We start from the raw sequence: 18,935 nt of genomic DNA on the forward strand, positions 1-18,935 counted from the left end.
CAGATACTTAAATGAAATTTAATTTTAGTCTGAGTTCTCATATCTCCATTACCAACTTTATTTGGAAGTTTTGAGGATATTTTTTATTCAAGGTGTTCTGAAATTCCATAAGGAATGCTCTACCCTCCGATTTTGTCTTGGCTGGACTCTTCCAATGTCACTTTCTCAGAGAGACTTTCCCTCTCTGCCCAATATAAGGGAGCCCACTTTCCCCTCATTCTTTATTACATCACCTCTTCAGTTTCCTTGTAGCACGTGCCACTATCTGAAATTGTCTTGTTTACTTGCTTTGCTCTTGTCTTTTGTCTCTAAAATATGAGCTCCTTGAGAACAGTTACTATAGCTGCCTACATAATAGTTGCAGCCCTGCCATCTACAACAAAGTTTGTTGTGTGAATGAATGGACAGGCGCATGAATGTCTTGGCCCAGGGCTTTGTTCATTCATTGTATTAGGCACTTTTAATCTAACACATATGTCCTTTTGTTTCTTTTAACCTCAGGGAGATTTTCTTCTACTATATCTTTACTTGTTCTCCTCTTCATTTTCCCTATGTTATCCAGGACCCCTGTTTTTCAGATGTTGGAACTTACAGATTCGTTACCTGTATGTTTAACTTGTTTTCTCATATTTCATATTTTCTTTGCTATGAGAGATTTTTCCAAACCTGCTTTTTTATTCTTTATGTAAATTTTAAATTTTGAAAATAATTTTTTCTTTGGCATTCTGAGTGTTCCCTTTTCATAACGTCCTGCTGTTGTTTGAACAGGAGTAATATCTTCTCAGCTCTCTCTGCACATATAATTCAGTTTTGGGTTTTTTTTTTACTTTGTTTCTGTGTCGTACATTTTATCATTTTCTTTGAAGTGTCAATTTTTCTGTTCATTTACTCTGGGTTTTACAGGTTGACAAGACTCAGTTCAGCATCTGTCAGGTTATGTGTCCCTCTCCCCGACTCACCCCCCACCACACACAAGAACGAGGGAGTTTTATCCTTATTTGTCAACATCTAAGGTAGAAGCTTAGCTTTTAAATTTTGTTCTGATCTCTTTAGAAGAGCTTTCTGATGAATTTTGGGGCTCTGAATTGGGGATGGAGGGGGTGGGTATGAGAGTGGAAGGGCCCACTGATACAGTCTCCCTTAGGTCTCCAGTGAGTTGCATTGTTTTCAGCTTCCCAGTCACTTTTGCTCCCTGTTGCACCTGCTGGATTTGGATTCAGAGTCGTGTAGAGGTTCTATGGGGCAGGCTGGCTCTTCTCCAAGGTGGCCTCTGCTCATTTCACATGCACCTTTCCTGTCCACTTTTACTTTCATGGAGTTTGGTGTCGCTCTTTCCATTTCTCTTTGTCAGCTCGATTCACTTTCATTATACTCACTTTTATTTCAAGTGCCTCCTCAGAAGTGGTGGAAGACAGACTCCATGTCTTACCTGCTTTTAAACTGCAAGTCCCCTCAAGACTTCTAAAGCTTTTGCTTAACACCACATCAGTCTTGCCAATCCTGAATCAACTGATTCTGGACTCCCTAGCACTACTGGGAAAAAATTATATAATTGTGCTGATTTGCTCCATTACAAATTGATGAGTTCCAATCTTAGCAGGCCCTCATCTTTGCTGAGCAATCCATTTACTTGGCCCTAGAGTCAGCTTCCTTTCCTATGCCTCATATTGGTCCATCTAAAAAAAATGCCTTTCTTCAAGTTTTTTTTATCTTACCATAGCTTGTTTTTCTTGTCGGACAACCTCGTATTCCTTATCACTGAGAAAAAAGAGGTCCCAAGTAAGAATTCCTTGAATTTTTCTTCCCTCTCCCCTCAAAGATAGTATTATTTTCAAAGGCAAGTAATAGCGCCATCATTTTCTAGCTATGTCACCTGGTAAAAAATTATCTAATATTGTTAACTCTTGGTTTCCTCGTATATAAAATGGCAATAATGTCAATCATACCTGGTTACAAGCATAATTAAAGTAAAACACATGTGGTTGAAAGAATTAAAATAATGCAGAAGGGTAGAAAATGAAAAGTCAGTGTCTCCTTCCTCCATCCTCAATCTCCAGTTTGAAGTGTTTAAATATTATAAACAAATATTTGTAGCTTTGAGGATTAGGTAAGGGAAGGTTTTTGATATTTCCCAGCACAGAGTCTAACACTTAGTATGCGTTGAAAAAAGTTAGTTTCTTGGCTTTACTCCCTTCCTTTCTAGGTCATGCAAAGCGACTCTTTTTTCCTTTTTAAAAGATCAATGAATGTCTGGCATCCACCTCTGCACTGAGACATTACTTATATAGTGATGCTGAAACTAGTAAGAACTTGATGTAAATAAACATTGTGGTTATCTAAATCCATGACTTATGGTACATTTCTTCTCATTTAATTGTATTCAACAAAGAAAAGTTGATTAGGAGTGCCAGAGACTGCTGCAAGGATCCATTCATTCTAATATTTGCGGCCTGACTTCATTGAAGTTTATAAACTAGCAAGAGAAAAACCCAGTTTCCTTGGAGAATTCCTCTAGCTCCCCAAATACTTCTAGGAAGAGAGTTAAAATTGAATTCGTATAAACACTTTTGGGTGGTACAGCTGCACAGGTTTGACACTTTTAGAGTAGCAGTTACCTTTGTGTGAAGAATAATGGGACCCTTTCTCCAAGCAGGGTATGGACTACATTTCAGCCTCTCCTTGCTCCCTTGGCTGGGTACTCTTGTGCAGTGCACAACCTGCTCATCAGTACATGGTTGGCCTGCCTAGTAAAAATGGTAGATCTGCATGATTTTGATCCTTGCATGTAGGACTTTTCTCCTTTAAAGCTGATAAAGAGAGAGATGAAGGGAGTGGCAGTGAAGAAAGGAGCCTTTGTTAGACACCTGTTTGGCTCAGGTATGGTGATTGGCACTCATGTATATCTTTTATATACATGGCTTACAACATCACTCCACTGTATGTGTTATTAACATCACTCCACTGTATGTGTTATTAACCACATATTTCAGTTAAAGAAACTGAGGTTAGAGAGTAATTGATTTGCCCAAAGTCATCAGTTAATAACGAGTGGAACTGAATGAAACCCAGATTATCTATTATCTATTATCTATCTAGTTTGTATCCTTTCTGAGTACTACACTGAGGTGCTGTTATACATTTTGTATTTTATATAAGCACACATCTAAGTGCACACACCGCCTCCTTACTCAGAAAGCTATACAGAATGCATCCATTTCTTTCAATAGTGCACTAATATTTGGCCTTGCCAGTTTCTAGCTGTGTGAGTAGGGGCAAAATAGTTAATCTTTCTGTGCTTGGTTTCTACATCTTTAGGGTAAGGATACTGATAGTATTGATAGTGTTGAATTGCTGTGAAGATTGAATAAGGTACTTGGCAAATTCCTTAACCTCTCTGTGCCTCAATTTCCTCATCATTAAGATGGGCTAATAATAGTCTCGATCTCTTAGAATTATAGAGAGGATAAAATGGAATAAAACCCACAGTAATAAGCAATTGTTAAATAACTATTTAATGTTATTTTTCTCATTTTAAATATGAGGAGAAAGAAATTCAGGGGGATCAAATAACTTGCTTAAAGTCACACAGCTAGAAAATGATAGAGCTAGGACTGGAGCCCAGGTTTCTCTGATTTTGAATGTAATGTTTTTAATTATTAAACTGTCCTGAAAGAAGAAAAGAAACACAAAGAAGAAAGCACAATATATAAGCCAATTCCATTTATTAAAGTGTGTGTGAGAAGCTCCAGGTTCACCAGCATGGTGAATTTTCTGACATTAAAGGAGTTAATGACTAACCTGTCTCTGAATTAGCATCAAGTGCTCAAGAGACACCTAAGTGCCTGGGATGGGGTTGGGATGTTTTAGAAAGATGAACTTTTCCTATTGAACCAAAATGGAGTCACAGTTTTTTTGTAGAATGAACCTGATATGTTATTAGTGGTTCCCTTAGAAAATTCAGATTTGATGGCCAAGATGTGGAGACAACCTAAAGGTCCATCAGCGGCTGAATGGTTAAAGAAAATGTCATATATACATATAATGGAATAAGATTCAGCCTTAAAAAAGAAATTATGTAATATGTGACAAAATGGATGCACCTTGAAGACATTATGCTAAGTGAAAGAAAATAGTCACAGAAAGACAAATACTGTAGGATTCCTCTTATATGAAGTATCTAAAATAGTTAAATTCATAGAATCAAAGAGCAGAATGGTGGTTGCCAGGGTCTGGGGGAAGGGGGGAAACATGGAGTGACTAATCAATGGAAACAACGTTTTCATAAAGCAAGATGAACAAGCTCTAATGTTCATGATGCCCAAAGGAGACATGTCCATTTCACTAAATGGCCTTGGACAGCCCTCCCCACTCCACAATATGTCAGACCTCCAGTTTCCTTTATCTTCTGAATTTAGAGGGAGGTGTCCTTATGAGGTAGGCAAACATTGACACTTGTGCCAAACTTCGATCCTTAGGGTACTTGCTGGCAATTTAAACAGTAATATTAACTTGGTTTGGTCCCTCAGTATAGATTATATTAAAGATTTATTCACTTCCTTTCAAAATAAATCTTTATTTTTCTAAAACAAAATAAAACAATAACAACAAAAAAGGTGACTAAGCTCTAGACATCTGCTGTACAACTTTGTGCCTGTAGTCAACAATACTGTACTGTACACTTGAAATTTTGTTAAGAGAGTAGATCTCATGTTAAATGTTCTAACCACAATATGACAAAATTAAAGAAAACAATTCAGATTTGATTCTCCTAGCACCCACAATTTCCCTGCAGTTTTAATTAAGAAATGTGTTTTGCTTCCCCTCTGTGTCTACCGAACTGTATTTCACACAGGTGTGTCCTAATCATTTTGTCGACAAAGGAGCCAGTGAAAACTGTAGCTTAAGCAATACTTTATATAAACACATTGTATAATGTGAGTTGTTTGCTCTTTATCTTCAAATAATTTTTTCAAATGGGGTTAAATCTGATGTCCATGTACAGAATTTTTCAAGTACTGTCTTGATAAATCATTTAATAATTCTAGCTTTATTATCTTTCATTCATCAAGTGTCATCTCTTTGAACTTAAACTAAAATCTATTATATCATCTTCTGATTTGGAGACTTGAGTTACTGGGTCAGAACTTTTCCAGGGATGATTTCTTGAGCTGTGACATGACGAAGATGCATTTGCTCAGTTTTCTGAGAGCATTTTCAGCAATGACTGTGATCGACCAGTGCACAGGTCCAAAATCTCAGGGATTGGGGTATTCTTCTCAAGTTACTTCTCTCAATATAGTTTTATTGTCCCAAGGTACTAAGACATAAATATAGTCTGTTAATTCAGACCTTTGCTGCAACTCAGCAAAGGTACATTTCATCATCTTTGTCACCACTCCTGAACTTGCCATCCTGCCAGTATTTAGATAGTATTCTACTACCAGCCCTTGAGTGACTAGCATTTCTAGCTAGATCATTCCTAATTTCTCTAATTAAACCATTCCTCTCTTCTGTGTTTCACAGACAACTTAACCTTCTGAATGTTTTTTTTTCCTATTTAATTTCTTTGGTGACATTCAAGATCTTTTATTTATTATAGGTATGACTAATTTTAAAGGCAATTCCTGAAAAGTAGAGAAAAAATAGTTTACTTAAAGGTTCTTAGATATGTGTGTTTCTGGATTATCTTGGCTACTTTTATTAATAGGCTTACAGTTCATTTCTAGCTGTAAGTATATGATTTGATCTATTTTTGGCTCTATTTGGGAGATACAAACAAAATTGGCTTTACTTCCTTTTTAGGAGTATCGAAGGGATATAAAATATAAGCAAATTTTCTTTCCAGTGAGTTTTAAGTTTTGTAACTGAGATTTAAACAAATTACAGGAACTCTGTAAAACTATATAATATCTGTTTAAACACAGTAAGCCTTGAACCTATATTATTAAACTCGGGGCCAAATTTGCCATTCATAATGTCATATTAACATAGTCAATAGAAAATGTTCATCATATAATGTTAGCAGGAAAAATAGAATTTAGAACACTCTGTGAAATCTTGATAACAATATGTTATTAACGTTAATTTATATGCATATTGAAAAAAGAGCAAAGGGAAGTAAATATACTAAAAGCATAATGGTGGATATTCCTGGACGGTAGCATTACTGTGTGAGTTTAATTTGACTTTTTAGTCCTTTTGTATTTTCCAAATTTTCTACAATGAATATGTATTACTTTAAAAATAAAGGCATTTCAAAACGTTGTTCAAGAGACACATAATTTTATTAAAAATGATTCTGGATTTAAAGAGACGGTTTATATAGGTTGTAGGTTATTATATGTAAATTTCAAGTTATATCTGGTTTGCATTTGTTGACTACAAAGCTAAAGGAAGCTTTAACAATAAAAAGAATGATTGGATGCAGTAACTGTAACTTTCATGAGTATAGTCCTGGGAAACCCTAAGCTATCCCATGAGTTATTACATACTCCCCTGTGTTGATCATGCTTCTCTCCGCTCATGTAGGCAGGAAGGGTATTGACAGCCATTAACTATTAGGCTGTTAAGGTCATACAGCTTCTAAATGGTAGGCCTGCAACTGGACCCTCATCTAGTTTTCTGACTGTTCTCTATATGAGTAAATAAGAAAATGATATCTTCCTTTTTGAAAAGAAAATCATCATGAAGGCCTTTTATGCTCTTTGTGTTCGTGACTGTGTTACTTTTTTTTTTTTTTTTTCGGTACGCGGGCCTCTCACTGCTGTGGCCTCTCTTGTTGCGGAGCACAGGCTCCGGACACGCAGGCTCAGCGGCCATGGCTCACGGGCCCAGCCGCTCCGCGTCATGTGGGATCCTCCCGGACCAGGGCACGAACCCGCGTCCCCTGCATCGGCAGGCGGACCCCCAACCACTGCGCCACCGGGGAAGCCCCCAACTGTGTTACTTTTATTCCTTCCTGCCTCTGCCCTGTGAAGATAAAGAAAACACATCAGTGTCTGCGTGTCTGTTATGTGCTACGAACTCGCTGGGCGCTGGGTATCCAGTTACTTATCGAATCCTCCCGTCAACCCTGCGATATAGATATTCTGGTCTCTGTTTTACAACACAAGTGAAGTCTCTCTAGATTTGTTCATGGCACTGGTGAATTGTAGATATGGAATTGAACCTACTCTTTTTATTTATTATTTTATTTTTTTATTTGTGGCCGTGCTGAGCGGCTTGCGGAATCTTAGTTCCCTGACCAGGGATTGAACCTGGGCCCTCATCTGTGAAAGCACAGAGTCCTAACCACTGGACCACCAGGGAATTCCCTGAACCCACTCTCTCTGACTCTAATGCTCATCACAGTGAGAGCTGAGTGCCAGGAAAGCTGCATTAGAGGAAGAAAAAGGAGGAGAGTGAGTACACAGAAGACTCAAGGGAAACCATGGCCAATTACACAAAGCGGGTCCGCTGCCGTAGGGGTTTAAGGGGACACACTATGGAGACAGAGGTAACTGGGTTTAAATCCCTCCCTGATTCTTACTAGTTCTGTGAACTTTAACAGTACCTATCTTATCCTCTCAGATATTCAATTTCATTATCTGAAAGTTGGAGACACAGTCATAATAATTTTAATTCTCATGAGGAATACATGAGGTAACTTCTATAGAGATCTCAGTGCACAAGTCCTGGAGTAAAATTAGGACTATGTAAATGTTAGTCCTAAATGATAATGATGATAATGATGATGATGATGATGATGATGATAGCAGTATTATTTATAAACCTGAAGTTGCACAGCTATATCTGTCCAAGGAAGGGCTTTAATATAAAGCCAAGGATTTAAGCAGAATTGAAAAGAAACATTCTAGTTGAAGTCTCCTTAAAGACTGAGATAAATTGATAAAAATTTAAGAAATTATGAGAAAGATACCATTTTTTTTAGTTGATTAGTATATTTTGCCTGAAAGGTTTTTGTTGCATGGGTCATATTCTTTTAATCCATGTGGCTTGAATATAAGATGTATGGATCCCTATTTGTCATATCTCTTAGTAAGGAGAAAATTAACAGGAGGCAGAAAGAAGGTTAAGGGGCTCCTCTTTGATTTGTGGAAACCAGTAGAAGTGTGTCAGGTGGGGAAGTCCAAGCGTCCTTTAGGTTTTGGGGTGGGGTGACACAATTGTGTGTGTGTGTGTGTGTGTGTGTGTGTGTGTGCGAGAATATGTGTGTGATTTGAGAGCAACTGTATCCTTACATACCCAGCTGTAATGGCTCCTTGGTAGAGATTTTTACTTATGTTAAACCTCAATCTGTTTTATTGTTGTATGTTACTTTAAATAAACATTGATCCTTAAGCAACTGATTTAATGAAGATTAGGCAGCAAGCTTGCTCTTCTTCCCTTTTCTGTTCATTTTGGTCTCCCCATGGCTGGTTTCCTTAAAGCCTCAATGATTGTGGGGCATGTCAATATACCTTTCATAGTTTCCTAGGCTTGAAAATCAGTAAGTTGTACTAGTTAACCTCAGAGACTCCTCCCATCTCTCTAATTCTATAATTCCATGATTTTTATAGGAACATGTCATGTGTAACCTAGGTTTACAGCTTAGACCATGTAGTTATAAGGCATTTGTTAGCGAGTCATTGTTCCTGTCGTGGAAAGAACACTTACATGGACACTGAGTTAACATGAGCCTCTTGTTTGCAAGGCTAACTTGTCAGTAATGTTTTCATTTATTAGAAAGGTGATGTACTGTCCCTTTGCACAAGGATGAGTGTGGTGTACTACAGTCCTTGTAAATTTTGTACTCCCATGATGGTCTTAGCTCAGGCTAATGAGAGGTTGCTTGGAGTGACTCAGATTTAAACACTTGCACTATTATTCTAATCCAGTCTGTCTTCTGGAGTGTGAGTGATAGTCAAACAAGACGTTATTATTCTTAAAAATAATTTTTTTTAAATCAGTGCAGTGTAAAGGATTAACTGTGTCAGCATCTTTCTTTTTTGTGTGCCACTGTGGCCTTTTTCCCGAATGACATTTTCCATGAATGCCTCTTTCTTTTCACTGCTATTTATATTGCTTGTTTTGATTTTCTTAGAGCTTTCCATATTGTATCATTTCATTGTATCAGACACCATGATCTCATGAGAAAAGCAAGCATACCCAAGGGTGACCTGGGACTGTACCTTTGTTTCCAGAGCTCAGGAAAGCTTTTGCCTTCCTGTCATTGATGTGTGTTCTGAGCATCTGTTGACATTCTCTTTAGATTCCTTTCTCTTGAGTGGACATACCCATAAAGGAGAGATATTTGAAATATGTGGCTGTCATAAATGAATACGAAGCATGCTGTTAATAGGAAATTCCTTGTAACTTTTAAATATGCATAGTAAAAACCCTATTGTATGGATTTGAAGCGTGTCATTTTTAGTGACTAAGCATGCAGGCATATAAATTCCTTTTATTTCACAAGTTCCTGCAGTTTGGTTCTTGAAGAACTAGTGAAGATAATAGTAATTCACACAGAATACTCTTCATGTGATATCAATTAAAATAGCACCAATCGGCACTTCCTTGGTGGTTCAGTGGTTGAGAATCTGCCTTCCAATGCAGGGGGCGCGGGTTCGATCCTTGGTTGGGGAACAAAGATCCCACATGCTGCGGGGCCACTAAGCCTGCGCACCACAACTAAAGAGCCCGCAGGCTGCAAGTAAGACCCAACGCAGCCAAAAATAAATAAATAAATAAATTAATAAATGTTCTTAAAAAATAGCACCAATCAGCCTCATAATGAATCATTTGGCTTCCTTAGACATCCATTTCATCATCCTTGGAATGTGGAAATAGGTCTAGAACAGGGTTTCTCAGACTCAGTATATCGAGATTTGGGTCAGTTAATTCCTTATCCTGGGGAGGGGCTGTTCTGTGTATTGTTGGACTTTTAGAAGCAGCCCTGGCCTCTACCCACTAGATGCCAGTAGCATCCCTTTAGTTGTGACAAACAAAAATGTCTCCTGACATTGCCGAAATTGCTGCCCCTGTGAGAACTACTGGTCCCGAATCACATTTTAAAGGTATATTCAATTTATTTATTTATTTATTTATTTATTTGGCTGCATTGGGTCTTCGTTGCTGTGCGCGGGCTTTCTCTAACAAATGGTATGATTCTAAGAGTTGGTGAATAATTATGAGAGTCTTGTGACAATTTCTTCTGCGGAGGGATATGAATGAAGAATACAGTTTATTTTCCTTTTGCCTCTTTGGAAGTCTTTCTTGGTAAGGTTTACATATTGCTGTGAACTTGTTCCATTAAAATTCGATGGCTCATTTATCAACGTGCGACAGGAGAAAAGCCTTTGAACAAACAACACTTTATGTTTATGGATTAATACATAAGGTTGGGATGGACTAGGCTACTGGGTGAGTGGTTACTCAGCACTTGGGTCAGCATAGTCATTAAAGGTAAGTCCTGGAACATAACAGACATTCCAAAATATCTGCTGAATGGAGGGAAGATGGATAGTTGGGCAGGTGAATGAAGGATCTGCTATTGCCAGTTCCTGAGGCTCTAGGAAGGGTACGTCATCAGTGACACCTAAAAATGATGGTCATGAAAGCAAAGGAAGGAGGTCATTGGATGTGAGCACTCAGAGCCCCTTTCATCCTTACATGATTCCCTCTGGGTACCTGCCTGCCTCTGTCTTTCCATAGCCATTTCCTTACATCTCTCTCTCAGGCCCTATATCCTTACTTGCCTGCCCTCCCCCCCCCCCTTTTTTAGATTTTTTTGATGTGGACCATTTTTAAAGTCTCTATTGAATTTGTTACAATATTGCTTCTGTTTTATGTTTTGGTTTTTTGGCCACGAGGCATGCGGGATCTTAGTTCCTCAACCAGGGATCAAACCCGCACCCCCTGCATTGGAAGTGCAGAGTCCTAACCACGGGACTGCCAGGGAAGTCCCTTTTCCCCCTTTTATATTTTTTGCCTGAACTGATTTTATTAGAGTTTAAAATATTGTATCACTTCTTTGAATCAGATATCATGATCTCAAGAAAAAACAGAACCCATCACGCTTGCCTGTAAATCCACATCTGGGCATTCTTGAGGGAAGGAGAGTTTAATGGTTCTTCTCTGGTCATCTGAATCAAACCAGTGATGTGATTCCTGATGGCCTTTGAAAAATCACCTCCTTTTGATTTTCTAGAGTCCCATGTCTTTCTTTGATAAGTTATTCCAGAATAATTAAAGTTTTTGGTCAAAGGACCTTATGTTGATAACTCTGATTGATGGATTCCTTGTTAATGTCCTCATCATGATATTATTAGTTTGGCACAGAGGAGTATTTCTTCCATTTTACATTTAAAGAAATTGAGGGTCCAGTTTGTTAAGACATAGAGCCAAGTGTCTATAGTAAGTGAGTAGTTTAGTTATATGAAGGTTAGAACTTCTGAGCTCAGATCCATATCACCAAGATGGAAGATAGAATCAAGATATGATAAATAATTTGATATGAACGTCATAACTGAATCTGTAGGACCAGAAAATTGAAACATTTTTCTTTATGTTTTGTTTTAAAGTCATAAAAATAATTACCTAGGGTGCTACGTCAAGGTACCATGGCTTTGATTTCATGGGAATATCTCCTCTAAAACGGACACACGACTGAACATCAAGAACTGTCCTATGAGTTTTATTTTAGCAATGTTGCTCATGATCTACTTTTTTCTCTTAGACCTTCTCTGACCATGCCTCATAGGAATCTGACAGGAAGCTGCAATGTGAATTGTGGTTGTAAAATACATGAGTATGAGCCAGTGTGTGGATCGGATGGAATTACATACTTTAACCCTTGTCTGGCTGGCTGTGTTAATAGTGGTAACATGAGCACTGGGGTGAGTATATTTCACAAGTTCCTGTACTGTTGTTAGATTTCATATGCAAACATAAGGCTTCAGTCTCCCTTTTCAAGAAACTTCAAATAATCTATAAAATACCTTCTGTCAAGCACCCAGAGGAAAGAAAATTATGCAATACTATATCATTTTTTTTTCCAGGGATGATTGGAGCATTTGTGTATAGTGATCTGATTCCACATCAGCACTCCCCTGCTTACATTCTGTGCCAACCCAGTGAAATTTTATAAGGTTGAGTGCTAGCTTTCTCCTTTGTTACCCTGACAGGGCCCTTGTGATGGACTTGAAGGTCAAGACGACCACATTTGGTGCTGATAGAAGAGAATAGGAGAGCACCTCCCCTGATCAGAGCCTGTAGATGGGCAATGGCCATTTTTCATAGACTATCAGTTCAGACTTTTTTTTTAAACTTTCAGAGTAAAGATATTTCTGTCAGTTCAAGAATAGGCTATTTTGAGAATTCCCTTCCCCGTGAATTATAAATAGTCTGTAACACTGTGGGAGAAGGTTTTCATATTCTACTCAGTTCTTTATTGAGCCTTGTTTCATTCTTTGCATAAGAACAGATTGTAGGAGGCTGCTTTCATTAAAAGGTTAAAGTGCATTTGCTTGTTCTGTGCAGGCGATATGGGATTATACTGTTGACTGCCTGTTTTGGGGATGTCATATTTGATTTCTGAGTTTTAAACTATAGTGATAAATTGAGATTCCTTTTGCTGGCCCCCTGTTATGTAATTGGTGAGCTCCAGCGTGTGACTGAATTGAAAGGGACAATGAGATCTATTCTTCTCAGTGGCTGAGTTCTTCCCTGGGAGTGAGTGAGTCCTCTGGTACAGCGTGCTCATTTTTTTTTAACTTTAAAAATAACTTTCTTACATTCACTTGATATCATGCTGAAAATTGACAACACAAGCGTATAAGTAGCACATAAGCGTGAAGTGTGTCTTATCACAATTTGAAAAATTGATACATACTTTTCTAACAACAGAGGCATGGATTATTCCTGTTTAAGCAGCCATGTATACAACTTGTCTTCTAGTCTAGTTATTGGAAAGGATAAATCAGAAATATGCAAAGATGTCTTGCTACACATTGTAGGGTTAACCAAACAACACACTAAAAACTCAATTGATAAAGAAAACCAAAAGCATCGCATAATTAAAAATCGATAGCAACTTTGACCAACCTTACCCTTGGCAATAAGTGTGGACGTAAGTATGCCTAAGGAGGTCATGCACACAGATGACCACATGTCCTATTTTATGGAATCTAGTTTCATTTCTGGACTATCTTTCCTGGGAGTGCAAAAAGAAGGGGATGGAAGGAGATAACATCAGGCTTTCTGGACCTTACTCTGGTCCAGACATCTGGTCATTTGCCAAGATAAACAATAACCTGAGGCTTCAAAACTCTCTTCAGGGGAGTGGGGAAAACATGGGCTCCTTGGTGATCACATCCCCGGGTCAGCCATCATCTTACAAAGAGGCCCACAGTCCTTGGAGCACAGGCAGCCAAACAGTGGCCCATCTTTGTACTTGTTCCTCCTGCTTCTCTAGGTGGTCAAGAGGTCACAATGACAGTGAATTCATCTGATGTCCATTCAGCAGCATAATAGGCAGGAAAGGTTAATTAGCTGTTTTGTTTGAAACACGTTTTTAATCCCTTGCATTAGCTGGTTTCAAATGAAACAGCCAATGATATGTTCACTATTATGGACGCTGAGGTCATCACGGCTGCGTTATGAATTCTCTGTATTTATTGAACAGATATTTACTTTAGGTCCTACACTGTGTTCAGGGTTATGCTAGGCACTCTGGTGGGCACAAATAAAAATAAGGCTTAGTTCCTGTTTTTGAAGGGCTTCTTTAATTGGAGAGCCCAAGAATTAAACAGCCATGGAAACAGCATATGATTATGACCCCGAATGAGCATCTGGAATGTGAATGGTATAGAATGGAATGTTGAAAGCGTCTTATCAAAGTTTAGGTTTCAACAATCTTGACCAGCAGATTTTGATGTTGTTTGATGCACTCTTTGGATCCTAACTGTTAAAACGAGGAAGATCTTTTCTTTTCTTTCTTTTTCTTTTTGGTCGCTCTGTGAGGCTTGTGGGATCTCATTTCCCCAACCAGGGATTGAACCCGGGCCATGGCAGTGAAAGCCTGGAATCCTAACTGCTAGGCCACCAGGGAACTCCCAGAAGATATTTTCAGTGAAATATTCTGCATATGTTTAAATGCTAGAGTGATTTTAGAGCATTTTAACTTTGTCTGACTATTCCTATGCTGAATTTTGCTTAGCATCCAACTCATCTTTGTTATCACTTAGATGCGGAATTACACAGAGTGCACCTGTGTCCAAAGCCGCCAAGTGATCACGCCTCCCACAGTGGGGCAGCGCAGCCAGGTCCGCGTGGTTATTGTCAAAACGTATCTCAATGAGAACGGCTATGCTGTGTCTGGGAAGTGTAAACGGAGCTGTAACACCCTCATCCCGTTCTTAGTTTTTCTGTTCATAGTGACCTTCATCACAGCATGTGCCCAGCCATCAGCCATCATAGTAACTCTCAGGTGAGGACAGCACTCAACGTCTAGGGTGGGTTATACACTCAGAGTTGCCAGAATTCCTGGTCCAGACTGGGGGCTGATGTGGTAAAACAGAGAGGAAAGCAAAGTGAGATTGTGCAGGAAAGGAGAGGAAGATGGTAACATTTCATACTTCCGAACTTTCTTTATTCAGATGCGTTCTCTCCCTATAGTTCAGGGAAACTTATTTTGGGTGCCTTTGGTCCCTGAAGTCTCTACCCTAAAAGGTTCAAGTGCAGGAACTGAAAGTCTCTACCCTAAAAGGTTCAAGTGCAGGAACTGAAAGCCGTGACCGTTGTAGCTGCAAGAAACCTGGCCCTAGAGGAGGCGGCAAGTCATTTGGGGAAGTTGCTAAATTGTGCACATAGCGAAGAATATTATCTCCAGCCTTGTAGATGCTTAATACTCCAGGATCAGTGCCATTGCTGGTCTTGCAGTTCCAAATGCTGCTTTAATTAATTTCACTGTCATAAAATTTTGACGTTGAATCGAGGAAAGGGCAGACCTGGAAACGTATTTATTAAGTTGTTCATGCTGTGCTTTCTTTGCTGTGTTACATATCCTGTTCGTGGTTTTTGGCTTCTAAGAGAGAATGTCAAAGTTACCTTAATGGAAGCCCTATTTAAAATGCTGACACCAGCACATTCGGATCAGAGTTTTGGTATTTGCAGTAAAGACTGCAGTGGACCAAGGAAGGAAGGAGGCAGTGTGGTGAAGAAACAAAAGCACGCCCACAGCAGCTTTACGGGGGCTGGGATGCAGGGTGATGAGGGAATGAGGGGTGTCAGTCTCTATTCTCCCTTTTATGTCCCCCCTGGTTTCTCAGTACCCCACAATGCTGGGCACCTGGTAGGATGCATCTGCTGAGACGTCATTCTTAGCAGGGCAGCTGGGCTGCTCCCATGCTTGTTCTGCATATTCTGGCTTCCCTTCTATGGGATGCTGAGTTAGACCATGTTTAGCCGATGCATTCCTTGCCAGATAACAGCACACGGAAGTCCCATTGGTCCCCATGGTTTACTCGCTCAATTCCTCCATCAGCAGATACTTACAGAGTAACAAAAATGTGTTCCACACTGGGGAAATTGCTATGAGAAAGTAAAGAAATAAGGGGAAAAGATGACAAACATGCTGGTCCTTGGGAATTTTACATTATATACTGAGAACCCTATGTGTATGGGATAGAAAGGATAAAGTACTTTGTCATGAAAAAATGTGAATCACTAATAATCTAATACTTTGAACTTCAATTCTACAAGAGATGTTAAGAGACCCAGATAAGGGCTGCCCATTTTATAATGTTCAAACATGGCAGATCACCAGTTGGTTTCTAACCCAAAACTTGAGAAAAGAAGCCCTTTAATCTTTACTGATTACAAAATCAGTAGACTCCAATCTTCCTGCCATGTGGGAATTACTTGGAGCATAAGTTTTAGGAAAAGAAGAAAATGTGAGGTGACTGGGGAGGGTTCATTCTTTTTCTAACTTTTGACTTGTTTCCTACACATTTGGGGACCATTTTTAAAAAACACCTTTTTTCTCTATACTTGAGAAATTACAGGAGTCATGTTCAGTGTACACACCTACGATTCTGGAAAGTGCAGGCAAACAGAGAGAAAGAATGCAATAATTAGGATAAAATGCTATATATATATATATTTTTTTTTTTTTTAACAGAATTGATTTTGCAAACTCAGAGCCACTTCTGTGCCTTCAGAAAACTCAGTTAGAGCCACTTCTGTGCCTTCACCTTCCATACCTTCAGCTGTGAACCTTTGTCCTTCCACCATTATTTACACAAAAAGTAGAGTTAATCGGAGTTTCTTTGCAGTCTCACTGGGGAGACCTTTATTCGGTGATTTAGCCATAAGCAGTCTTGTTCTGCTATTGTTAGTAAATTCTAGCGAATTCAATATTTTGGTCCAGCATGTTTGGTCCCTGGCTCTGCAGCTAAGCAAGCTTGATTTGACATTCATTTTCTTCAGGCCATTATCTAAAACATTTCTTTCTTTACCTTCTTCGTAGGTCCGTAGAAGATGAAGAGAGACCTTTTGCCCTGGGAATGCAGTTTGTTTTATTGCGAACACTTGGTATGTTCCTGTATTTCCAAGAGTGCCTCTTTGTTCCTCTTTGTAGATGGCAAATTTCCACTGTCCTTTCAAAATGGCAAGTCAAGTCATTTGTCACCATTCATAGTAGCTAGGATTTTACAGGTTAGTGGCGAGGCACAACTTCCTCATTTCCTGACTTGGACTAAAAGCTGACCAATTCTGTCACTGATGAAAGAAAACAAAACTGACTTTAGATCAGTTTCTCTTTCACTGTGAACATAAACTTGGGCTAAATTCCCCAGAGTTTTGTAGAGTAAGAAATCTTGAACCAAGAAATTGTTACGGGCTTATGATCCTGATGTTTTTGTCCCTTTTGTGCCTTTGTAACATGAAAGTGATGGGAATTGGTGCTCATTTTTTTTTGTGTGTGAAAACTTCAATTCCTTACTTCTTTCCAGTCATTTTATTGGGCTGGGTAAAGAGTATACTGATCAAGTTTCCTGAGGAAAAGAAATTAAAAATTCTAAAAAAAAAAAGAAAAAAGGAAGTTTTCCAAACATATATAAGGACTAGGTTTTACTTATTAACAAAAGAAGCTTGTTAGCGCTATGTCAATGGGGTAAGTCCCAAAGTTTATTTGGACATGAAGAATAGCCTTCTGATTCTTACAAACACTGCATCACTTGTGATGTCTTGGGACAGTGACTGGGAAACAGCATGTGAAGTGATCCATTCCCTTGATGGATTTCAGTGTATTTTTATATGACTTCCTCATCGTCAGGCATATTTTTTCTTTCTTAAGTGGCAGTCTGTCATCTTCTTCAGCTGTTATTTTCCCCAGTAATCAGTATCATTGTCCACAGCACAAAAAATTACTTTTTTGATTCAAGTTGCTTAGTTCAATCTTGAAGGATGAAACATTTTAAACACTTAAAAATCATCTGGCCCTTGACAACACGAATACTCTCTGAAATTCTCATTTTGTCTCATGTTGTGCTTGATGGCCCTGCCTTAGAGTGAGGACTTGTCAGTGCGCATCAAAGGCTTCTGGTTGCTTTGGATTAGGTGGCTTATTATTATTTTTTTAAATATCAGATTTTAATTTTACTTATATTGTGGAGGGGGCGCCGTGCCACATGGCTTTCGGGATCTTAGTTCCCCGACCAGGGATTGAACCCCCGCCATGACAGTGAAAGCACCAAGTCCTAACCACTGGACCGCCAGAGAACTCCCTGGGCGGCTTATTTTTTTGGTAACATTAATACTTTGAAAGCACCGTTTCCCAGAGAATGCTGGTTCAAGGAACTACTGACATTCTTTGATTTAGTTAAGAAGTTTGCCTTATACTTCTCATTGAAAACAAAAAAGTTATTTTCAAAGAAGGAAATTTGTTTAGCAAAGGGGTAGTTGAATAAGAAAAGAAAAAAGTAGTTCCTCCTTTTTGCTTGGCCTGTCTGTGATGCCAGGGGCTTGGGTGATTTCATATGGATGCAGAATAAGTCAAGAGATGCACACCACAGCATAAGGAATTAGTGGAGGGAGAACAAACATATCAGGCATTTATTATTTAATTCAACCTTACCTTAAGTTCCACTGATTATGAAAAAGTATAGTTGGGCCAACCAGCCACTTTCCATTTCCCCAAGTGCCAAAGCAAAAAGAGAGTTTCAGGTATTTCAGTGATGTTAAATTTTTAAAAAGTGAAACATAGTTGATGTACAATATTATGTTAGTTTCCAGTGTACTCCGTAACAATTTGACATTTGCAAACATTACGACATGATCATGATGATGAGTCCAGTGACCATCTATCCCCATACAACATTATAACAATATTACTGACCATATTCCTTATGCTGTGTATTACATCCCTGTGGCTTATTTATGATTTAAGTTTTGTACCTCTTAATCCCCTTCATCTAATTTGCCCAGACCAATAATGTTACATTTCAGTTGTAGTGACCATATCTCCTTTTAAATGAATACAGCGTATTTAAAAATGTATCACTTGGTGGACTTCCCCGGCGGTCCAGTGGTTAAGACTCCATGCTGCCAATGCAGAGGGCTCGGGTTCGATCCCTGGTCAGGGAATTAAGATCCCACATGCCGTGCGGTGCAGCCAAAAGATAAAAATGTACCACTCGCAGCCTCCTGGGCTATTAGCCCACCTGTCCTCTCTCCCTTCTCCCCCTCCTCCTTCCCTTCCTCCCTTCTCTCTCTTCTTCTTCCTTTCCTTCCATTCATCACTTCCTTTTATAAACCCTTATTGAGGATCCATGGGCTGTCCTGATAGGTCATTGGGATGTGAAGAATAAAAGGCATGGTCCCTGCCATCGAGGAGCTTATGGGTGACAGACTTACAAATAGATTCAATACTGGGTGATAGTGGACAAAATGGAGGT

The 18,935-nt window shown here is 39.0% G+C and overlaps 1 protein-coding gene across 2 annotated transcripts in view; it reads left to right on the forward strand.

Annotated features, from left to right (window-relative positions):
• Window positions 1–18,935, forward strand: part of SLCO5A1 (solute carrier organic anion transporter family member 5A1) — a 122,111-nt gene that overhangs the window by 100,618 nt on the left and 2,558 nt on the right. For both annotated transcript variants that reach the window (XM_082601337.1, XM_082601338.1), the window contains 3 exons: window positions 11,717–11,876; window positions 14,226–14,467; window positions 16,508–16,572. In XM_082601337.1, the coding sequence (XP_082457463.1) occupies window positions 11,717–11,876; window positions 14,226–14,467; window positions 16,508–16,572 (467 nt within the window). The remainder of the gene's footprint in view (window positions 1–11,716; window positions 11,877–14,225; window positions 14,468–16,507; window positions 16,573–18,935) is intronic.

The sequence above is a fragment of the Mesoplodon mirus genome (assembly GCF_964341445.2).
Source record: "Mesoplodon mirus genome assembly, chromosome: 16".
NCBI lineage: Eukaryota > Metazoa > Chordata > Mammalia > Artiodactyla > Ziphiidae > Mesoplodon > Mesoplodon mirus.